Below are 25,793 nucleotides of genomic sequence, written 5' to 3'. Positions count from 1 at the left end.
GCTCACCATGTATTTAGAGTGTCCTTATGCCGCACAGACACTATACATTTACAAACATGCATGCCTTTGCCGAGATTCGAACCTGGGCCGTTCGGTATCGCAGTAGACTCCCTTAATCACTATACCGTCTGAGCGGCTCAAGTATTTGCGTTGTGTGACGCAATATCCTCACACATTAAAGCTACGAATGTATATTGCACATCCACCTAATGGCCCACAAATGATATCAAATTTACTTCTGTCGTGAAATAAAATATTGCAGCAGTAATTGTTACTTAGCTCAATATCACCACGAATAGTTGGTTATTAATTTTTTATTAACGGCACAGAATCGTGATTTATCTCGTATTGGAATATTGAACCAATAAAAAATTTTCTTTGAAATTTTGTCAAGCAGACTGAAGCCTATCAATAATGAATGGATTTGATGGTAATTTGATACATTTTTGGATACAAATGTATATAAAAAAAACAAAAGGTGTATTAATATTATAATCATTTTCACATAATTGGTGTTTTAATCCAGTACGCAAGAAACGAATGAAATCCGAAATAATAAGATTTTATAATTATTTTCAGAACAAGTGGATATTGTTGATATATTGTGTGGTAACTGTTTTGCCTTCTGAAAATGTAAATTTTGATCTTTAACTGCATTTCTCAAACATATGGACATTTCAGGATAAAATGTTTTATCATCGACTGGAAACGTAATACGAAATAGAATATAAACAGAACGTTTCTGAAGGAATTGGTTCTTAACATTGGGAAATCTGGTTTCTTTCTCTTCAGTTATCAAAAGGAAGGAAAAAAATGAAACCGAGCGAATGGTTGGAAATTAAAATGATAAGTAAAGACTTCAGCAGATGTAAGGTTAAGACTAGTGAGGTAGCTGTCTAAGGAGTATAAATAAGAAAGAACTATTCTGAACTACCCCTTCATGTAGAAACAGCTCCGTTTACATCTGCAGCTCGCCCACCAGCGGCCGAGTGGTAAAGTCGATGAACACTGGTAGTTCGGTCCCAGGTTCGAATCCCGCGAACGAGCTGGCTGCATGGACCTTTTCGTGGGTTTCGACATGTGTAACGTGTATACGAGCCAATTTCCCTTAGAAAGTCCTCCACGAAGGCACCCGTTCCCTTAGGCAGATAGACCTAGTGTGCTTTGCCGCAATCTTAATAAGCCAAACCAAACCAAATGCATCTGCAGCTCCCTAGCTAAAATGTAAGTCGGCTAGAAACGTCTTCGTGTAGCAATGACTACTGATCGAAATTTATTCGGAAAATTACGGTTCATGCTGGCAGAATGCTTTTACTTACCACTTAACACGTTCGCTGCTATCTACGAGGATATTCTGATTTTCTGGTACTTGGAAAACACAGCCAGACACGAGACAATTTGTTATTCATCGCCTTACCTAAATGACTGTGTAACGAGTTTTGCCGTAGTAAAAACATGAAATGTTTAGGTGTTTGATAGGCATTAAGTGATTACATAATATACCTGGAGCACTGAAATGGATCACTGATTTCTCAAAACGTAGTTATCAGATCATTTATTTCTTAAACTATAACTAAATGCTTAGAACAAACAATATTTTGTTTCGTTTTGCTATTTTGCTTTGTTTATTCACTTGGTTTGGTTTGGTTTGGTTTTATTAGATTACGGCAAAGCACTCGAGGTCTATCTGCCTTATCGATCTTGCCTATATCGAGCACACGAGGTATGCCTTCGTGGAGGACTTTCTAAGGGAAACTGGCTCGTATACACATTACACATGGGAACAACCACTAAAATGCCCATGCAGCCAGCCCGTTCGCGTTTATTCACTTGGAAAATGTTATCTGTGGACTGCTATATTTAAGACATACAGTGTTTGACTTTATTTGGTAGCATTAACAAGCATCAAAATCCAAACAGATTTGGAGCGAATTATCGCTGTGCCTGAAGCTAACGATAGAGACTTGAAAAGGTAAAACCTTATTATTATATTAGAACTTGAACATAAAATGTACGCCTCGCGCTTACAGAAGCAGCCATCATTTACGGTAATGTAACTTAAAATAACAGTTAAATTCAAAGTACTAATGAAAGAAACAGCGAAAAGTACTCAGGGAAAAGAAATATTAAATTGAATACGTTAAATTGTTTAAAATATTCTATTTGCCGCTCTAGTAAATGCTACATAAATTTAGAAAGTAAGTGCAAATTATGTCATTCTCAGAAAATACTTTTAAAAAAGACATTTTTGAAACGTGACAATAATTCAGTATCTCTTCTTTATTGTCACCAACTACGACAGTAAAATACCCCAGAATGAATAATGTTTGGGTGCTTGTTTCACGTGAGAGTTTTGCACCGAATAAGATTGTTCAAAGGTGGTCGTAAAAAATCTTCGCCAATGTACGAACTCCTGGCGGCCTATCCGCTCAACCAATTGAAATGAAATCTCGGATATTGTTATTAAGGTATGCGTTCGAAATCGTGATCATTTAAAACAATAAAGTTCTGGCGGTTAGGTTTACGTTGGAAAAAATTCGAAACGTTTGAATGGCAACGCCGAGTTTTTTGCTGCTCAAACTAATAAACGCACTGAAAAATCATTAATGGCGTCGAAACGATACACGTATTAACTAAAATTGACGGCATTACATATTTCCAATGGAGAACATTGCAAAGGACCAATGATAATACAAGAGACGAGATGAAAAAAAAACTTTTATTGGAATTATATGTTTTCAAAGCGTACAACCTTTCAACATAGAGTCAGCTCCATAACTTTTCAGTTCCGGGACACCGCAATCCCCGACCTCATTCCGAGTGATTTCTGGTCCTGGATTATATGAAATCTAAGGTGTATTATATACACATATTAACGAAAATTATTTGTATGACGCATTTTTTGAGGGCATTGCAAAGGACCAATTATAAGGTATTTTCTTCCTCCTTTCTGCGAGGCTTCTTGGTGTAACGGTAGCACACTCAGAGCGTATTCGAGAGGTCCCTGCTTAAATCCCGACGAGGGCATTGCTAATGTTTAATTTTTTTCTGCTTCAAAATAAACTACTGACTCCGTACAATGACAACATAAGAGAGGAGATGAAAAAAGCCTTTATTGGAATTATAAGTTTTCAAAGCGTTCAAAGTTTCAAGATAGAGTAATCTTGAATAAATTTGCAGTTTTTCGGTCACCGCCATCCCACGACCATTCCCCGATTGATTTCTGGTTCTGTATTATTTGAAATCTAAGGGATTAACATCAAATCCACGTTTTATCAGAAATGAAAGATGCCATAAAACACAAGTTGCACAGATTCCGCCTGCGATGTTACATTCGTTAATCATTGTCAACAACCTCCCGCATGCAATTCTTTATGATCTGTGAAGGTGTGCACGTGAAAAACAGAATTCCAATAAGTGTTTTTTTCTCTGTCCTGCTTGTGTTGTCATTTGGTCCTTGAAACATTGTGATTTGTCTTTGGTCCTAAAACTGATCTCCGTAGAACCTGATATTGCAAACTATTTCCAATAAAGTTTTCCCTTCAAGGATATGTGGAACAAATGCAAACAAATAAACAAATATCCAGTAACTTATCAGTTTTTACGATCTAGATTGCTGCTCCCTGTTTTTGCCTGTTTTATTAATGCATGTAATGTTTAATGTTTGAATTAACTTACATTTGTAAGCCGTGTGTTGAACACTCGTGGTATCCGTAGGGATTGCATGTGCTCAAAACAAGATTTGCCAAACTGATCATTTGGTGGCACTTCGGTCCAGTCCCTCCGTAACTGTAATTGGTACTTAACTCATGTCTGTATGTAACTGTGACCTTATCTTACCCTCATATGCAACTTAAATGTAATGCCTTCCAGTAGTTTCGAGAAATGGAAGGAACTAGAAATTTCTCGTGGGCCGAGGGAAGACTATATAAGACCGGAGGAAGCATCTGTTCTTATTTTTTAGTTCACAGCTGATTTCCGAGTATTGAGAGATCGTACGAAATTTGCTTTTCAGACGCGCTTTGCATTGCATTGAGTTTAATATTCTTAGCAGCTTGGAGTGGTAACTACTGATTTTCTGTAAGACTGTAAAGAGCTGTACGAGTAATTTTGTGGAAAGTTCCAGAAATGCAAAGTGTTTCTTTTAGGGGAAAAAATTAGGCTATCATCGCTTCTCTGTGCATTCAATCCTATATGAACCCGTGAGCACTAACACATTTTGGTGTCAGATGCGGGATTTTAACTCAACCCCACATTCATGGACCAGAATGCCGGTGTCAAGAGTAACCGATGAGCAAATAAGACAGCTGGTGACAGATTTTGTTATATTCCAGGAAACAATAGAAGAGGCCATCATCTCCGTTAAAGCAGAGGTGAAAGCGAGCCAAGGGCAGATGAAAGCGGATCAAGTAGATATGAAATCGTGCCAAGAAAAGATGGAAGGGGTGGTCAACTAAATTCAAGAAATGATTCAAGCAGATAATCAGTAAATAAAAAGAGAAATTACTGCCGTAAACATAAAACAAATTCGAAACTGGGGAAGGCAGAATAGACACCGCTCAAAATAAAGTTGTATGAACTGAAGAAAGAGTTTCTTCTGCTGAACAAAGAATTGGCGAATAACAGAAGAGCTTCTGCTGTCAAAACACAAATCGGAGAAATAGTTTCTCCAGTTGAACAACAAATCCATGACAGATTTTTTTTTCTGCTGTTGCCAAGGAAGCTGAGAGTTTAAAGAAATCCATAGCTACAGCTGGCCACAACTCTGACGCCTTTAATTTCCTAACTATGGTTTCTCGCCCCTCTGAAGTTATCCACGTATGATGGAAAGATCTTCTGACATGAATACAAGACTCAGTTCTCTATATTGTGGAAACCGAAATTGGTAATAATCAAAAATTAAGGGCCGACTTCTGTGAAAGCAAACGCAACGAAAATCTTTCAAACTCTGCCCGTAAACTAGAAGATAGACTTCGAAGCTCTTTCAGTGTGCTGAAGTTGTGATTTGGCAGAAGTGTATAAGTTGTTTTCTGCCTTCTTTCATCATGCCTTCGTAGTGTTACGGTAGCACACTCGGCGAGTATTCGAGAGGTCCAGGTTTGAGTCCCAATGAGACCGACGAGAGCTTTGCTCCTTTTTCATGCCTCCTGCTTCAAAATAACCTAATGACTCTACAAGTGTTTAAAAAACTATAGGCTTCAGTTCAAGTCTCGAGACTGGTGCCTCAAATCACTGCCTCCATTATATAGGAAAGGCAACCAAATAAGAATTCCCAAGTCAGACGAAGGTCCCAACTGAAGAGCATCTCGGATCAGAAATAGCCGACAGTCTCGTGGACAGAACTGCGATAGACCAATAAGAAGAGAAATATCTTCTGGTCCCAAACCTATTGGTTTCTGTAATACCTCAGGGAAAAATTGCTAAGGATGGTTCAATCGAACGTCCTTACCATGCCGTCTGACCGTGGAGGTGATGGTGTCGTTTGAGTTTCGTTTACGCCGAATAGTTGGAGGTGTTGTTTAATTACAGCCGAGCAAAAATTCCTTCCTTGATTAGAATGTAGGTAAAGAGGCACTCTAAATCTAGAAATCCAAACAAATCTTGCTACGGTGACAGACTCTTGATGAAGAATAGGATACGCTTCGGATCACTTTGTGAAGTAATCAGTAACAACGAGGATATATTTGTTGCCATCAGCAACCAGTTCGTAGATAATGTTTATCAAGCTATCACAGTCTCTTCGGAGACGTGGGTTCGGATTTCCCCGCTGACACCAAAAATTGTTGTGTGCGTGCGGGGTAGTAATGGATTGAATACAGACAAACTCGATGATATATTAGTAAAATTTATTTCCCCAAATAAAACACAGTGCAGTTCTGGATCTCCCAAAGATGATTCGTACAGCGGTTCTCAGTTCGTGACAGCGCAATGAGTAGTCACCACTTCAAACTAGTCGGAACTTTAAGCATAATGCAATGCAACGTGCCTCTGAAAAGTGGAGTCCGGCCGGAGATCTCAAGGTCAGCTCTATACTGAAAGCTGAGAGCTGATGCTCTCTCCAGTCTTATATAGTTTTCCCCTGGCCAACGAGAAACTTCCAGTGCTTACCATTTCTCGAAATTACTATATCCAAAATATATCTCAAAATTACTATATCCGAAATATAAAATATATCTCTAATACCATATCTCGAAAGGCATATACAATTAAAGTTGCATACAAGGACCGGATACCTATAGGGATCAATTGCAGTTATTCAGTTACAGCATCAATTACAATTTACAGGGACCGGAATAAAATGTCGCCAAATAGTCGCCATATTTGGCAGCTTTTGGGCGATTCAACCCTAAATTTGGCAACAAAATTTAGTCACTAAAGCCATCGCCAGCTGGGCGGTAGCTCACCAATTTAGTGAGATAGACATTTATCTCAATGTGAAATAGACTTGTCCCTGTAACCTTATTTTTTCCGCAGAGCTTAACTCTTTTCAGACATTCCATGTTACATTATACAAAATTCGTATCATTGTCCCCTTCCCAAAGACTGTACATTCCCAACAGTACAATCATTGGAATTCTTACTTACAACTAAGGAAAATCAATACAATGTTAAAATAATTATTTCAATAATTACCATATAACAAGTCAAACAGTAAATCAATAAATAAATGCACGAATTTACAAGTTTATGAACAAATAGGACCATGATCTTAGTACTTTATTTACATTATATAAACGATGGAGACTACGTATTAATAGCCATAGTAAGGGGCTAGACTGTTGTAATGAAAGACTTTAGGATTAGAATCTGATATCTTACATATCTGAATTAAGATGTTGTTCAGCCTGTTTAGGATTGTGTTAGGACGTCCAAGGGTGACTATAGAATGTTATAATATGATATATATTATAATGGAATAAGCTTTTGCATATCCACAATCCATCACCAGGCATCAATGAAACTCTCCATAGTATCAAATTACGTGTGTAAAGCAACGGCTACATCCTTGACATCAGGTAATAAGACAGAGGTTGATTATCAGCGATCAAGAAAAACTGTGCGGTTTATGTAATTTTGTTTTGGGTACCTTAGATAAAAATGCATTCTTTTAGGATGCTATTCTTCTAGATGTATGATGCAATACTTCTAATGTTAGAATGTTTAACAGATATGTTTATAATAAATTAAAATATGTTTTAATTACTTCTATGATATTTAATTTCGTGAAATAAAATATGTACGATATTTAAAACTCAAAGCAAGAAAAAAGCCTAATTCCTTTTGAAGCAGTAGTACGGAATAACTTACTAAGACTACTGATTCATTTTTTTCTTTATTCATAAAGTAGTTCTCCCGCCTTCATAGCATGCCTTTGTACTGCAGAGTTCAGCACGCTGGGCGCGTATTTCAGAGATCCATGGTTCGATTCCCGGCGAGGGCATTGCTCAATTTTCATCAGTCCTACTTTAAAAATACCGAATGTCTCTACAGTGGCACCCGAACTAAAAGGGTGTTCAGTGATGATTCTCCACACCCAGCATTTGGCAATTGGGTTCCCTAAAAACCCCAGTCTCCCTTTAACAGGGGCGAGTATGTAAGGTACTTCTCCCGCCTTTTTATCATACCTTCGTACTGTAGTGGTCTTTACGCTGGGTGCGTATTCCAGAGATCTGAGGTTCGATTTCTGGCGAGGGCGTTGCTCATTTTTCATGACTCCTGCTTACAAAAAAATACCTAATGACTCTACACATTATTATAGAGAAACAAAATGTGTAACGAAAATATTATCAAAAAATATCAGAACTACACCGAGACTACCCGTCAACGGTTGTTCTGCACAGGTTCTTAATATATACGTATATAAACCTTAATAATAATTAGACACAGTGAGTCCACTATTAGAATATCTATTTACAATTTCAATATTTATAGAAAAATAAATAAATCTTATCTACTTGAATTCTGCACATGCCTTTTTGACGAATGACCATCAGCATTAAAACAGTTTCTTTGAAGTAAAGTAGGAACTAGGATATTATTTAATAAACAGAACACAAATACAATATACTATCTCCATTCAATTCATATCAACCTTAAATTCATAGAACACTTCTATCACTAAGCAAACACGGATTAGAACGTGCATGGCAACGCCGAAAACTGATGCCATCCACAAAAAAGGATACATAAAACTCGCGTCATTAAAACATTAATACATTAAAAGTCTCGTGTTCATTCAATAAAGTTATTCATAAAACTGTCTCGTGGATATCTTCCGAAGTTTATTGACGGCATTACGTAACATCCTCCCACCTTGATTTGCCACCTTCGAGGTAAATCAACAAAGTTCGAAAGTTCAATAGCCCAGTCTCTTAGGTATCTTGATTACTCTGCCGCTTCTTGACATCCGAGGAGCTGCTGAAACATCCTTCTGAATTGGAATGTCATTCTGTGATGTTGCTGGTAGGTCATTAGTAGTATGTTGATCTGGTATAAAGGGATCCCCAGAAGAATTAACTTCTAGAGGGTAAATTTTTTGGACTGGACGAACGAGATGACCAAGTGGAGTTTTTACTTTGACGACTCTCACATGGCCGTCTCTCCCTGGATACAGTTCTTCAATCACTGCAAGTGGCCAATTAAGTCTCTTTTGGTTTTCAGAACCAACAAGGACCACTTCTCCAACTTTGAAAATTTTGTCAGATGTGCCAGCTTTTTGCACCAAATGACCTAAGTATTCTTTCCGGAATCGTCGCCTGAATTGTTCACGCAGTTCTTGGCAATAACGTTCTCTCTTTACCAGTTTGTTCCTATCCAAATGATCAAGATCAGCCGCTCCAATCTCTTTTACATCTTGGAGAAAGTTGGATGGTGTTAGAGGCCTCAACTCATCTGCATCGTTGGAGATGTATGTTAACGGGCGGTTGTTAACGGTGGCTTCTGCGTCGCAAAGAACTGTGAGCAGTTCCTCATACGTAACCGACGAATTACCAAGAACTCGAACAAGTAGATTTTTCACTATGCGAATTAGTCTCTCCCACCAACGGCACCCTCATGCTGCGGTTGGGGGAATGAATTTCCAGTTAATTGGATTTAGAGTTTCAAGAGCAGCTATCTTTTGTCACTCAATTTGGTTCAATGCACCAGAGACACCGATAAAGTTCGTGCCGTTGTCACTATAGATAACTGTCGGACGGCCTCGTTGAGCGATAATTCTTCTCAACGCGAGTGCACAGCAATCTGCACTTAAGGATGTCACGATCTCTGTAGACTGCACATATAAACAGCACCACCCAGGCTTTAGTCCTTTTTCTAAGAACAAGGGGACCACACAAGTCAATTCCGGTGACTTCAAAAGTTCGAGCGTCCCGTACTCTGTCTAAAGGTAAATGAATAGGTATGATTGAAGGTGACTTTGTTGTGAATCTCTTGCAGGTAATGCATTTCTTGATTATTGATATAATTGTTTGTCTAGCTGAAATAATCCAATATTCTTCTCTAATCATTGGCATGAGCATTTGAACACCGGCATGAGAATTCCTTTTTTATGGTGTTCGAGCACTAGACTTTGCACAATATGATGCTTTGACGGAAGTAGAATTGGATATTTAAATCCAAATTCATCATCTCTTGCGAGAATCTTTGTTTTCACTCTTATCAGTCCTATTTCATCTCTGACGACTGAAAGACCATTTATTACATCTCCAGTCTGAGATAAACTTTCACGTTGAACTAGTAGACTCAAAGTGTTTTTTGAATCTTTTAACTCGGCTGCAGACAAGAATTTTGCTCTATTTACAGATTTTGCCTGACAGCGTCTAATAAATCTTAGAACCCATGCTAAAATTCTTACAATTGCTGAAAATTTAGAATATTTTTCATACCACTTAGATGCATCGGTACTCACGCTAACGTTTAATACTACAGTTTTCTTTCTGATTTCGGAAGAAATTTATGCCTCATTGGGTTTAATTTCAAGGCGTGGCCAACTATCCTTCGGATCCTTTAACCAGTTAGGACCCTCCCACCAGGAATTCTTTAGAATTTGATGAGGGGTACAACCACGAGATGGTATATCAGCTGAATTTAACTGGCTTGGCACGTAAGACCACTGATTTTCCTCTGAAAGTGCACAAATCTCTTTGACACGATTTCCTACAAAAGTTCCTCATTGATCATTGCGCTTGATCCATGACAGAGCTGTGGTGTGGAATCAGACCAGTAATGTTTTTCAATTTCGTCTAAGGATAATGCATCTACAACATACTTCGCTAGACGTACTCCTAAAACACAAGCTAAAAATTCAAGACGTGGTATTGTCATCCTTTTTAAAGGTGCAACAAGAGATTTTGCGATCAGAAAATTTACACATGTGTCACCATTGTTTTCGCAGCGTAAGAAAATCACGGTCGCGTAAGCTTTCTGGCTCGAGTCACAAAAAACATGCAAAGTCCAAGTTTGTTTGTTTCCATATCCTGTTCTGTGGGATATTTTCAAATCTGATAAGATCTGTAATTCACAGTACCATTTCAAAAATTTTTGTTTGACCTCTTCTGACAGTGGAGAATCCCAATCTGCTTTAATAGACCAAACTTCTTGAATCAATAACTTAGCCGGTAATAATACAGGAGCTAAGAACCCTAGCGGATCGAAAATCCCCTGTGTTAATGACAAAATCTCTCTTTTTGACAGGTTGTCTAGATTTCGCACAGGCTTAATATGAACAGAAAGGCATCACCCGTTCTATCCCATGGAATACCCAAGACTGAAATCTGATTCTTAGAAAGAGATTCCGAATTATCATTCCTCGAAATTTTATTAACGTCGTTTATAGGACCGAATGTCCACATCCGTAGGTCCATCTTAGCTTCTGCCAAAATGTCAATTGATTTATCCATAAAATCCTTCAACTCTTCCTCTGTGTCAAGAGACGTGACACAATTATCGACATAAAAAGAATTTCGAAGCTTTTCTGCTACGTGATTTCGCTCCGCAGATACTCGAGACAAATGGAAAGAAATGACAGCACCTAAAAGATACGCGCTGGATCTAACACCAAAAACTACCCTTGTGTGACGATACACCTTTATGAGGCCATCCTTTTTCCACCAAAGGAATCTTAAAAAATCTCTATCCTCTTTTCTAAGCTCAATTTGTAAGAATGCGCGTCTTATATCAGCCGTAACTCCTGTGCGTTTCTCTCTGAATCTTAATAATAAGGCAGGTATTTCTTCGATCAAATTCGGTCCCTTTACTAAACAATCATTAAGAGAAGGTGCTCGTTTAGATTTACATGATGCGTCAAATACTGGCCGTACCTTGGTGGTAAGACTATCCGGTTTAATAACAGGATGATGCGGCAGATAATGTCCTTTAGACTTAAGATCGCACACCGAAACTTCCTCTATCACGCCTTCAGCAAGCCATTCGCTAAAAACCTTATCGTACTCTTCAAATATATTCAAAGACTTAAGTCTTTGTGTTGCGCTGAGAAGCCTTTTTTCCGCAATATCGCGGTTAGATGGTAAATCTATGTTATGTTCCAACCAGGGTAAACCAACACAGTATCTCCCCTCTTCATTTTTACCTAAGGAGCCTAAAAATTGTTCCCAAGCAATATCTTCTTCCGCGTTCTTTGTAGAATTACTGCTGGAATCTGAAATTCCTATTGTCTCTAAATTCCAAAGATCGGATACGTTTAGGTCCCGAAACGTCAGACTTACATTCAGAGTAGATATACGACTACTTTGTGGTTCGGAATGCTCCTTAAGTCGACCACAAATAGTCCATCCTAATGTAGTTTCAATTGCAGTTAAACCTCCATCGAGCTGTTTTACTTTCCCTGTAAGAATTGAACCGTAAATGTCACTGCCGATTATCATCTCTATCTTCGGGCAACCTGTTCCTATGTCTGAAAGCCATATCTTTTTACACTTAAGTTCTTTTAAAATAGGGCCCTTAGGTACACGTTCTATATTTCCACATATAGCGTCCTGATCCAAAAACACAAATTCCATTTCTTTTCTCATATAAGGATTGAGAGAGCGTAGCTTGATCCTATACTTTTTATGCACGTTCGGTTCAATTTTAACCCCTCCAAAAAGCGTGTGAGCTACAGTTTCCTCGGCAATGGGAGTTAGTCCTAATTCCTGTACCGTAGACTTCAAAATGTATGATTTTTGTGATCCGCAATCGAGAAGAGCACGTACTTCTCTGGTGCCTGATTTTCCTAACACATTGACTTTAATTGTCATGAGAGCTACCTCCGTGGAACACATCTGTCCCGCCGTAGTTGCCTAAATGGTGTCTGGCTTTGCTGCCTTTTCCTGCGTTTCCTGTATCTGCAGATCCGGGCAGAGAGAAATTGCGTGAGCCTTACCACACACATAGCAACGTACAAACTGTTTACACGACTTAGCAACATGTCTAGGCGAAAGGCACTTTAGGCAACACCTCTTAAGCCTAATTTTATTCTTTTTCTCATCTAATGACAGAGAGCGTGCTTCGTAACAGTCCTTACTATCATGTAGTTTATCGCAAAAAATACAGTTATTATCTTTCGTCGTAAGGAAACCTGTCGCCGTAGGGGCATTCGTTAACTGTTTCGATTTAAATTTTCCTTTTAAATCCCTTTTCGGTTTATTGCAATACTTGTCTTTTTGCCCAAAAATCTCAAATCCACTCCGCGCTAACTTAAGTCTTTCCTCTCCTTCCACTTCGCATCTTAAAAATTTCATCAAATTAGTTAGGCGAGAAATATTCTAACTTTCCTTTACTTCTCCAAAAAGCGGGCTTCTTTGCCAGGCTCTGAGGACTTCCTCCGAGAGGCATGATTCTACCATGGGATATAACCAACAAGCATTGCTTTCCGTTTTAATATCTAAAGATTCGAGAGCTCTTATTTGTGCGAGCACTAATAGCTTTTGAATAATTTTTCGCAGACATTGGGTCAATAAAGTCTCTAGCTCGCGTCTCTTGTTTCATGCTTTGCACAAGATACTGAAATTTGTCACTTTCGGGCAAATCAGGGTCCTCGTGTATTTTTTCGAACTGTGACCAAAATGGAAGCCAGTTCAATAATTCTCCACCGAACTTCTTAAGCTCTATTTTCGGGAGCTTTAACGATCTAGTATTACGAGGTGAATTACTAGAAACACTAACTTGCGACCTAGTTTCTAAATTTATCTGTTCTAAGGCACCTAATTTCTCACTAACTAAGCGAGAAATGGTAATAAATTCATCCTTATAAATATCCCAGCTTTCCATTTCATCGGTAACTTTTTCAGGCGTTACATCAGTCGAAATTATAAAATTCAAAATCTGCTCGTTAAGTTCCTCAATATCTTTCTGTAACATTTGCAACTTTGCAAATTTATCTTTAATTATACCTGCTGAAAAATCATCCTTACCAATTTCGCTTTTCAAAACATTAACAGTCTTGGTAAAGGAAGAACGCAGTCCTCCGCGTTTTACAGTTAAAGGATTCATAATAAAACGATGAATGAAACCAGCTTTACTTCACAAAATACAATTCAACAAATTAATTCTAACAAAAACCTCACTGCGTCCTGTCGCGGACGCCACTTGTAACGAAAATATTATCAAAAAATATCAGAACTACGCCGAGACTACCCGTCAACGGTTGTTCTGCACAGGTTCTTAATATATACGTATATAAACCTTAATAATAATTAGACACAGTGAGTCCACTATTAGAATATCTATTTACAATTTCAATATTTATAGAAAAAGAAATAAATCTTATCTACTTGAATTCTGCACATGCCTTCTTGACGAATGACCATCAGCATTAAAACAGTTTCTTTGAAGTAATGTAGGAACTAGGATATTATTTAATAAACAGAACACAAATACAATATACTATCTCCATTCAATTCATATCAACCTTAAATTCATAGAACACTTCTATCACTAAGCAAACACGGATTACAACGTGCATGGCAACGCCGAAACCTGATGCCATCCACAAAAAAAGGATACATAAAACTCGCGTCATTAAAACATTAATACATTAAAAGTCTCGTGTTCATTCAATAAAGTTATTCATAAAACTGTCTCGTGGATATCTTCCGAAGTTTATTGACGGCATTACGTAACAAAATGTGTCTTAGCAAAGAGACCTTTAGTATAATCTTGCGGTTTATAGAAGCGTGGTGTAGGTGTATTTAATTATGGCAAAGCACACGAGGGCTATCTGCCTAAGGGGAGGGATGCCTTTCGTGGAGGACTTTGTAAGGGAAACTGGCTCGTATACACGTTACACATAGGGAAAACCACGAAAACGCCCATGCAGCCAGCCCGTTCGCGGGATTCGAACCTCGGACCGAACTACCAGTGTTCAGCGACTTTACCGCTCGGCCGCTGGTGGGCTATAGAAGCGTGGAATAAGACTTATAATCATATGTGGTGCTATTGCAGTAGAAATAGGAACTTCACTAATCCAAATCTTTTATTCTTAATAAACAGTAAATTAAATTATGTTTAAAAGTTCAATAAAAATTTCGATAGAATTAACATTTCTAATTTAACTTAACTTCATCAGTCTTCAATTCTTTTAAGTCGTCTTTGAGGTCGCTTGAGATTATGCAAATGAATTGCACTATAAATGTGTCGCCTAAAAAAAAGCCACTAAATAATTTTAACAGAAGTATTTTGATAACGATTTCTTCCACTTCGGGTAAGAAAAAATAGGACGAAATATAATAGTAAACATATCAGTAGAAATAATTAATGATAGTTGGAAAAATCAGATCAAAACTAAAATTTTTAAATCAAACTTTATATTTAAAACTATTTTATATTTTCTAGTTTACGTAAGCATTATTTAACTACCCGTGCTGCAAAATGTAAACTAGTAGTTTCGAAAGAACAAATGAGTTGATAGTGATGGAAAAGATTGAGAATCTTGAAGAGTTAATTATAAGCAGACTTTTACAAGGTTTTCATGCAATATGTAAAGCATATTTAATATAACAGTTTTTTTCATTTTACTGACTTATATTTCAAACCCTTCATATTATTACTTAATAAAATGAAAACACTTCTGCTTCTTCCCCCTTCTTTTAGGACAATTTCAACTGCCTCCACGAAATTAGCAGAATAAGTAAGAGAAATTCCTATGGAACAAATAGACAAAATCGGAAGTCAGAACCAAGTTCTAGATGTTACGACATTTCGGGAGAATATTTTAAACAGCCCTCCACCACAAACCCAGAGCAGTACCCAGGAAACAGATAACGAAGACGTACAGATACCTGTACCAACGCCCACGACTCCAGTGCTTTCAAGTATTGGTGAAAATGATACTACAAATACAAGCGTAACTGATACTTCAAGCTATGCGAGTTCAGAAGGGACTGCTAAAGAAGATGAAACTGTTGATACATTTTCGAAACCCAGCGAAGATTCAAAACTTGTAACTCTAAACAATGAAGAGGAAATTTTTGCGAACTTTCATACGCCACTAAACGGAAATGGTGTTAGTTCTGCTAAAGAAAATAAGAAGTCTAGTACTCAACTGGATAGCAATGATTATGGTGATGGTATGGACAAGGAGGAAACTGGGCAACAAGCTGAGGAGGAAGAAAACCTCTCAAAACACTCCGAAACTGCCTTTGATCTCATAAATTCTAAGATAGGAAATGAAGATGTGATCGTCGATCCTTCGAAGTTACACCAGTGTGAAAGTGAGTCTCTGAGAAGTGCCGAAGAGAAAGGAAGATATTATTACAATGAGGACTCGCATACCGATGAATTTATGGCATCAGAGGAAGATAGCAACAACAGCGCAACATTAAGACGTTTTGAAACTAAAGATAAATGTGAACTCCCAAAACCCATTCGAACTTCGACGCCAGTGCCACGGAGATCCAGTTTCTATACGGTTTTAAATATGAATCTCGAAAGTAAGATAATTGTTGATATAAAGAAAAGCATGATTGTAGATTACTATCCATTAGAAATTGTAAATCATAGTTTCCAATTTTGGTTTTCCCTGGAAGAGATATTTAATTTTCGAAGCATGGTATTTATTTATAATTCCGCACTAGTGTGAACTTCTATATAATAAAAAAATTTTTGCTAGCATAAGTACAGAATAGAGTATATTTCTAACGTATATTTTAGTTTAAAAATTCCAGTTATTTTAATAGAGAAACTAATTTAATTTGCATGTAACTCATATGCATGCTTGACATTACGAAAAATGAATGCTTTCCAGTTTCAGTCTGCATAGTGTTTTTTATCTTTCAGCATGATTCTTAATATACCTTTAAAATATATGCATTTCAAATATAATGTATTCTTTTTCTTCTCTAGAATTATGATTTAGTGTTGTAACGAATATCTCTTATACAGGTTTCATATTCAAAACTAATTCAGCTTCTTTTTCAAAGTATGATCTTTTCATCCTTCGTTGGAAAAATGCAATTTACTATTATACAAAAACGGCCAAATTGAGATATAAACGAAATAAACTATTTTTGTTAGAATAAGCGAAATGAATCAGAGGGCTTCTGAACTCTTCCCATAAGAGATTATGCTTTTCACAACTGTAAGGTTTTTATGGTTATTAAACTATTTATCTTAATATTTTTTCTTTTACTGTCACTTTCGCTTTCATCGGGTCCCACTAGGGCTAGAAATTGGTTAATTTGTATATAAGAACAAAGTTCTTGAAGTTAAGAATGAGCTTTACTGAATGTTCTGAAATTTTTTAAAATATTCGCATAATTTTTCCTTTCCTCAACCCGTTAGGATAAAAAAATCCTTTAAATTTTAAAATGCATTCGTCAAATTAGGGATGATTTTGGTCTTACTAACACAGGCAAACTCTCACAAACTCCTATGAAGGTCGGCCGAACTGTTGAATTTAATGCCACCTTAATGCAAGAACAGACTCGTCAGAGGGAAGGAAACACAAACTGATATTCAGTCTACGATTTCTTCGTTTCGGCTGAATATTCACCTTCTCTAATTATTTATGCACGATTTGACGTCCACTAAGCAGCAAAGACGACTATAAGAACGAGGAGTTAAATTTGCAGGAAAGTAGAAATTAAATTATTTCATTAGATTAAAAGAGATAGAAAAGATAAGTAAAAGAAAGATAGATAGATAGATAGATGTAATTAATATTGCTAAGTAATTCATATTGGAATGTAGGTTTCTTTAAAGAAACAATATTGGAGTAGTTACCAATATTTTGTCCCCAACTGCTTTTTATTTGTTATTTTCTTATTGCAGCCGCATCCTTGAGAAATGAAATTTTCTCCTTTCTGTTTTCGGCTCACCAGCGGCCGAGCGGTAAAGACGCTGAACACTGGTAGTTCGATCTGAGGTTCGAATCCCGCGAACGGGCCGGCTGCATGGGCGTTTTCGTGGTTTTCCCCATGTGTAACGTGTATACGAGGCAGTTTCCCTTATAAAGTCCTCCACGAAGGCATCTCTTCCTTTAGGTAGATAGCCCTCGTGTGCTTTCCCATAACTGAATAATCCACTTAATCCAATCCTTTCTGTTTTCGGATGATAAAATTCGTTCGTAAGAAAGGGGAGAAATAGACGAGGAAATACGGTATATTTTTGAAGCTTTTGCTTTCAGTTTTCTTCATACTGTATTGATACTTTGCTTTAATCGAGAAGTTGATTGTTGACACCGTATTAAAGTACTTTTTAATGAGAATTTATTTAACCTTTCTCATCTTCTGAATTATAAAATAATATGATAAATTTCTTTGAAAAGAACCGTACTGAAGGTTTACTTATTAGCTAAAAAATATATTTTATGAGCATTCTAACAGTTTTTTGTGTAACTTATACCAGGAAATGTGGAGGAAAAGTCAGCAGAGGAGAAGCCTATTCTTCAGATTGCAGCAGTAATGTTTGAAGAGTCACTTTTAACAGGAGTTCCTAACATCCTTTCGGAGAGGAGAATCTCTTGGAAAACTACTAAGATAATAAGCATTGTGTTCTGCATGACCTGGTTTACTTACCAATTGTTCGAATTCATGGATGTCTACTTGAATTATCCAACGGTAAAGGATAGTCGATTTCTGAGTGTCATATCGGCAGGAGATTCCATACCATTTGTGATGCCTGGTATCGTTGTTTGCAACAATAACCCGTAAGTAAAAATTTTCAAAACCGAAAATTCTATACAGTTCTATATAGAGTAAATTAAAAATTTACTGAAAGAAAAAAGTGATAAAAAAATTTGCTTGTTTGTATAAGGCTTCGAAACTAGGAAAATAATAGAAAAAAAGCGGAAATATTCTTTTTTCAGTTCAGGAACTTCAGTCACTAAATAGAAAATATGACTGGAGGGCATTCCCTTCAGATAAGCGGGCTCCAGCCAAAGCAAAATTTATAAGTTCGTGTACACCTGAAAAGGAAATGTATAAATACTTCCCAGTATTCATCAAATCAGTTCTATATATACCTGAAAAAAAATTTTTTTGAGCTTTAAAAACCTTTCTCAAATATATGTATAGTAACTGGGAACAGAAATAAAAGGTAGATTTCATGATTTGTTGAAAATTAAATTTAAAAAATAATGACATTAGCAAAGCACAGCTGATCTTATATCAGAGCCATATACAAAATTTCAATATTCTGCAGCTAATCGGTTTTGAGTTATGCGAGATACATACATTTATACATATATATATATATACATACGTACGTACAAACATCAAGAAAAACGTCATTTTTGAAACCATTTTAAATCTTTTACAATCCGACTTGGAGAAACCCTTCGTTTATTTTGTTCGTACATACAAACGTCACGCAAAAAAAAAAAAAAAAAAAAAAAAAAAAAAAAATTATTAAAATGGATTTGTGAAAGGTCAAATGGATGTTCTGTTGAAATATTATGCTCGAAATTATACGCGATTAGAATAATTCGTTTACTTCGTACAAGGATGTAATCATTATATTGCTTTCAAGAAGGAAATTAGATAACCAAATTAAATAATAAAATAATAAAATAAATGTAATTATAATTGATACCATTTCTTAATGTTAAAATTTAAAATGATAAATTTAAATGATTGTGTTGTCTCATTTCAGCTTTTTCCACTTCAAGCTTTTTGGAGTCGATAGAGAAAATTGTGCTATTTCAGGCTTTTACTTTCCTTTTTCAGATTTTCGCGTTGAGATATCAGAAATCCTGCCATTTAGTATTTTTTAATAATTTTAAAAACTTTTCTTTGCCAAATAATTCTTAAAAAAATTTTTACTTAAAATTACATTTGGGTTCGTACAAAACTATCTTCGCTGACCACACATTAAATCTGTTCTACTTCTTGGCCATCTAATGTTCATTCGCAAAATTCTCAAACAATTTGCTTTAGAAACAAGAATCCGAAAATAAAATTAGCATATATTAAATAATTTGAAGCAAATTGGCTTGTGCGTGAAACACGGAGAAAATAAGAGAGAGGAAGGCTTCTTAAGTAGGTTTGAGTCAGCTGAATGCTTGATTGTTGTTTAGTTTTTGGCGAATATTGGCAACCGGAAAGAAAAGGTCAGTTCGTCATTAAGTACGCCAAGATGACAAACTGAAAAGTAATTCTTCAAGACAGCTCTACGAAAAATGGGTTAGTGCTGGTTTCTACTGCAACAGATAGCTGCAGACTATGGAGAGTTGATCTCATCATAGACATACAATAGTACGCTAAGTGGCGGACTTTTAACTCTCTATGGATGTTAAATGTCTCTATGGATGTAATTTAAACTCTCTATGGATGTAGCTATGCTACACTTGCGCATGTGCATTCTGGCAATGATGCTAGATCATGAGTAGAAGATGCCGCCCAACGGCGATAATGGCTATGGAATCTGACTGCCGTACCGAAGAGCCCTGGTTTGGAACCTGGAGAAGGCTTTCCTTCAAAACTCTAAAGGCGGAACTAAGCAAAGTCGCACTGTACTGTCACCTGTATGGTACTCAAGAACAATAGAGTATAAAATACCAACCATTATATGTTATATTATATTTATAGAATAAACCCTGGACGACTTATGCGGTCAGAGCATCCGTTGTTAACACAGTTTCATTTATAAAATGACGCACCAGTGGCTGAGCGGTAACGTCGCTGAACACTATTAGTTTTAGCTGGTATCGAATGCCAAAGAACAGGCTGGCTGCATCGTTGGTTTTCGTGGGATTCCTCATGTGTATCGTGGAGACGAGCCAGTTTCCTCTAGAAAGTCCTCCATTAAGGTATCCCTTCGTATATAAAGATACACTTGAGTTGCTTGGCCTTAATTTGTAAGGATTATGTTAATTTTATTAACAGTTAAAGTTTGAATTAAACTTCCTTTCCTATCACTTCTTAATTTCAACTTGCCACTTCCGGCCAGAACGTAGTTTTAGAATCACGTTTGAATGCAAATGAGGAAGATCGGTATACAAGCGCGAAGTTCTACTGTCTCAGTTAGAGAGAACCAGAGTTCCTGGCTAGCACGCATCCGTCCTTTTAGGCTACTCTCTCTTAAGCTATTGTTACGCTCGGCCGTACTTTAGGTCCTTAATAGCTTCGCAGTCAATGAGTGTTAAGGGGCCAATTCCGTTAGAATCTTGATAGCTTCGGCTATATAGTTATAGTTAAGATAAGTTTTAATTCTTAGTCTCTTAAGTTCAAGCTCGAGTGTCGGCTTTATTGTTCAACTCCAAGACGGAGTTCTGTTAACTGTTATTCGAATAACAAAGGGTCCTAAGTTTTCAACGGACCATGTCGCTAGAGAGCGTGAAGTTCACGTTGATCCTTCCGACCTTTCATGGGTGACCTTCGGGAATTTAGATGACCTGGTCAGCTTCAAATTTGTGATTTGACGTCACGAAAGGCGTCTGAACTTTCAGCCTCCGTGGACACTGCAAGCGAAGAATTCTTAGGTTAGTTTGTGTGCTGTTCATTGCACCGTGTTTTTTCATTAATCATGTATTTTGTATTACTTTATTTGAGTTAAGTAATTTAAGTAAAGTTGTTATGCTGTTTCGGTTTTAAAGTTCACGCTGATAGTTAAGTTTATTTATTTCTTTAGTATTTGTTAATAAATAGTTATCGACTTCTATGTAGTGATAAAATTAATTATAAGTCTACTTTCAAGCCTGCGCGATTTTGCGTTCCAAGCTGAAAATCGAATTGCAATAAAACAAATGAATATAAACAGGTACTCAAGTTTCCAAAAGATACATTAAAACGGGATTTCTACATAAAAAAATCTCGAGTAAGTGTTATATGTGAGAAATATTTTTGAGAAAATATTCGGTACGATTATTTATCAAAAGATGAAAGCATTTTTGTTTAAGTTTGTAAAGGGCTCTCTAAATTATAAACGATGATTGTCCATGCATTTTTTCTGGTTGTCCAAAATACTTACATCCAACATACTAGTACTTTTTGTTCAACATCATATAATACTTACTGTTCAGCATCATATAATACTTACTGTTCAACATCATATAATACTTACTGTTCAACATCATATAATACTTACTGTTCAACATCATATGATACTTACTGTCCAACATCTCCGAGGATGACAAAAGAGTAAAAAAGAGCCAATATGGATAAACATATTTTTAATGAATTTTTGAAAAAATACTTGCGCTTTTTGGGGGGTTTTCTTCTTCATTGTAGAATACACTAAACATTTCAGATGATTCAGATTTAATTTCACATAAAATCTGCTGATGGAAATTTATATTTTTTTGTTCAGTTTTAATCTACAGCTTAAAATTGGGAAATGTTTCTATGTATCACTTCATACATAAATACAGCAGTGTTTTGGGGACAAGAAGCGGTTGAAATGGGAGTATTTAAAAATGCATTAAATGGAAAGACTAAACTTACTTTATGGACTGAATTTGAAAATATTTATAGTTATGTCAAAAGAATAGTAATTAAAAACATTAAAAATCAAACTATGATTTACCAGTATATAATTAGGAAGCATAAGTTGAATAAAAATCACTTGAGGAATAGAAAATTTTATTTTGGAACAAATTAAGATGTGTAAAATAAAATGGCTAGAAGTTAATTGTCTTTGCTTTATTCGTTATACATTATCCCACCAGCCACACAATGTTAAAATCGCTGAACGCTGTTAGTTCCGATCTAAATCAAGTCATATCAAATCGTTATACATGAAATAAGCTGCTTGTTGCCTCTATGACAGTCAACTAATGTGCCTTCCATGCACTGACCATTTCTGAAAAAGACCTGTTAAAGCTTGATGTATCAACAAACAATGAAGCTAATTGCACGTATGTAAAAGGTAAAGTTAAAAAATTACTGGGATATGAACAATTTGTGAATTTATATATTGATGAGGTTCGAGTGAAAAAAAGACGTAAAAAGGAAAAAATAATAATTGGCTTTCCGAAGAATCTTGAAAGTATTGAAGGAACATTTGTTCAGTCTTTTATGATATCTTCTTTATTATCAAATTATAAAGATATCATTACATTAGTAATAATTCGCTTGCTGTAATGTAACACAAAATTACGCTTTATTTAATTTATTTTGGCAAATTCCAAGAGTATTTTAAGCAATTTTAATTTGTCTGCGACTTTTGATCTCCTGCTCTTTTTGTTAGATAGTAACTGAAATGAATAAAAAATACATTTGCATACTTTTTAAAAGCTCTGAAGTATTTATAGTTTTAAAGCATTGGATATATTACGGATCGTTCATTCAAGTTATTAATAAATAATTAAATTGCGATAAGATAATAATAAAGTCGTTTTTATGTCTTTTAACTGGTTAAAAAGTGTTTATATTTTATTCACCGTGCGAAGCTAGAATCAGCTAGAATCAGTTAATTATTTATACTTTGGAACCCTTTCATTCCTTCGCTCCCCATTTCCTTCACATCTGCGAAAATAAACCTGCAAAATTTGGGATCAGTGAAATAAACAGTAAATTTTGTAAATATATTTTTCGGAGTATTTATTAAAGAATTTTATTTTAGTATTTAGTGGAAGTAAGAACAAATTGCAAAGATTTATTTATGTTAATAAATAGAAATCTTTAATTATTTATTTACTTTTAAACTTTGTTTTTCAGCATATCCTAAAATGTCATTACTATGCAGTATAAAAATAGTTGTACAAAATATCGTAAAACATTGGATAGAAAATTGTCTGAATATTTCTTAAAACCATACCTATTAAGCTATTAGACTTAACTATAAATGAATAAACGACCTTTTATATACTTCTTTTCGTAAATCTCTGAAAATTTAATTACTATGCATCATTTAAAACAAAAGAATCTCAACATATAACGAAATGCGCATATTTCAAACCTGAAGCAAAGTCACAAAAGAATCGGACGCCTTCCGTGACGTCACTTTGTAGCTTACCAGGCCGTGTTCTTCTAGTTGGCCGTGTTTCAAGCCCCTCAGACACTCGCGAATCCAATGGAAGGATTCGGATTCATCGTGGAAACAATGAGTGCCGCTATGAAACCAGCCGCAACATTTCATGGCAAAGGCTCAGTGATGACCTTCCTGGAGCCAACTGGACCTGCACTTAAACCAGTAAACCAGCTGCAGAAAGTTACCATCGCTTGAAAAAATTTTAAGATGCCAAGCTCTCAGCTTGTATAAAGAAATTGGGAAGTTTTTGCTGGGGGACCAGGTTCGGAGTCGTACAGCTGGGAAAATTTCAAGTCTGCATTGCTAAAAGCATTTCCAGTTGTGAAAGACCGTGCGAAGCTAGAATCAGAATTGCTCAGTAAATATCAAAGCAATTTCGATGAGTTGACGTGGTTTATTCTAAGAAAAATCCAAGTATTTAATTTATTATACGGGAAGAGGCCCGTTAGTCAACTTATCGAGGAAATTCTATCGCGTCTTCTACCATCAGCTCAAGATTTCCTCGGAAGTCCGTAACCCACAAATATTAGAAAGTCTCTTCCAGCTTGCGGTGAGCTTCCAAAGCAGAAGGAACTCGGAAAAAGCGCCTGCGAACCAGTTTGGCCAACATTCCAGTTTTACTTCTCAGAAGAAACCGCAAGCTCTGCAGAGTGCGTATCGGCATACGGGAAAAGGTGGAAATGCCGATAGCAAAAGCGCTAGTAAATCTAATGCGTTGGGATACAAAAACGAGCGAAAAGAGGGGGTGGAAAAAGAAAATTTAAACGAACAACCGGTGATTGAGAAGGGGGCACGGTCACCGAGTGGGAAGAAAAGCCCCTCAGAAGTTCGTTTGAATACAGTGGTAGTGCAAAATCTCGCCATGCTGGAGATACCAAACCACAGGATAAAAAATAATTGCAAACAGTGCGTATGTTTGCGAAAAACCGCACTGCATATACAAATTAAAAACGATGTGTTAAAAGTTAATTTTTTAGTCGTAAAAAATTTACTCACATCCGCCATATTCGATCCGTATCGATTTCTTAGGCGCAGCTGGCGCGAATCTTAATTTCCAGAATTCTACGTTTTAAGTGAATATGGACCCCGTGGAAAAAGAGAAAGGGTCTATGCCGGAAATGGGCTTAGACCACCTGAAGCCTGAAGAGAAAGAAAAGATTGAAAAGTTAGTAAGAAAATTTAATTCCTTGTCTAATGAAGAACCTGGCTTCTGCTAGGTAGTGACTCATGCTACTGATACAGGCAACGCCCCTCCAGTCCGGTCGAAACCTTATAGATACAGGGTCAAAGAACAGATTCTGAAACATCATATAAAAACAATGTTGGAAAATAAATCATTCTGCCAAGCACTAGTCCATACGCAAGTCCGGTGGTCCTTTGCAGAAAGAAAAATAGTCTACCTCCCGGGTCTACGCGTACAGGTTTTGTAGTTGATTATCGCAAATTTAACAGTATCCCACATATTCCCTACCAATAATTGATAAAATCATGAGAAAAAGTCGTTCTACTAAGTTTAACTTAACGTATGATTATTTTCAAATCGCCGTAAAACCCGAAGATGTTGAAAAGACTGAGTTCATTACAAAGTCAGGGGTCTATGCCTTCTTAATAATGCCGTTTGGTTTAAGCGGAGCGCCGGCTTTTTTTCAAAAAGCAATGGATATAGTTTTAAGGCCAGTTTTAGGGAAAAGTACAATTATTTATCTCGGTGATATAATAGTCACCAACGAAACGATAGACGAACGTCTGAAACACTTGAAAATTTTTTCCCTTGCTTAACGAAGCTGGCTTCAAAATAAATGCAAGTTCGCTGCCAAGGAGGTCGGTACCTTGTGGTACAAGATTTCGAACAAAGGCATCGAGACCTATAATACCAAAATATTAGTGATTAAATATTACCCTCCCCCCCCAAACACGGCTAAGACGTTATCTTTGTTTTTGGGCTTATCTTCCTATTACAGAATGTTTATAAAAGACTTCGCCAAAATTGTTCAGCCTTTGTTGGTGCTGAAAAGAAAGAAAACTAGATTTTCTTGGACAGCCGAGGCAAACACCGCTTTTGAACAACTAAAAAATGCCATAATTAATGCCCCAATCCTTAAATTCCCAGACGGCGAACAAGATCCAGAGATTGCTACGGATGCATCCGATTATGCAATTGGTACTGTGCTTTCCCAGAAAGGACAACCGATAGCTTTCTTTTCGAAAACGCTGAATTCCGCCCAAAGGAACTATTCGACAACAGAGCGAGAAACGCTCCCTGTTTTATTAACGGTTCAGAAATTTATGGGTCTACTTAGGAAGTTCTCCGATAAGAGTATACTCGGACCATGCGGTAGTCGGTCGCTTGTATTCGGGGAAAAATTTATCGCCTCGCCTGATACGGTGGA

At 36.6% G+C, this 25,793-nt stretch overlaps 1 protein-coding gene across 1 annotated transcript in view; it reads left to right on the top strand.

The window, feature by feature from the left end:
* The window catches only part of LOC118200502 (uncharacterized), a 203,638-nt gene that overhangs the window by 30,491 nt on the left and 147,354 nt on the right, over window positions 1-25,793 (top strand). The window contains exons 2-3 of the mRNA XM_035372459.2: window positions 15,088-15,926; window positions 17,842-18,142. Coding sequence (XP_035228350.2) covers window positions 15,140-15,926; window positions 17,842-18,142 — 1,088 coding nt within the window. The 5' untranslated portion in view covers window positions 15,088-15,139. The remainder of the gene's footprint in view (window positions 1-15,087; window positions 15,927-17,841; window positions 18,143-25,793) is intronic.

This window comes from Stegodyphus dumicola, chromosome 10 (assembly GCF_044657685.1).
Source record: "Stegodyphus dumicola isolate Sdum_Otavi_A_Nest chromosome 10, ASM4465768v1".
NCBI lineage: Eukaryota > Metazoa > Arthropoda > Arachnida > Araneae > Eresidae > Stegodyphus > Stegodyphus dumicola.
This window is presented reverse-complemented; position numbering and strand designations above follow the sequence as displayed.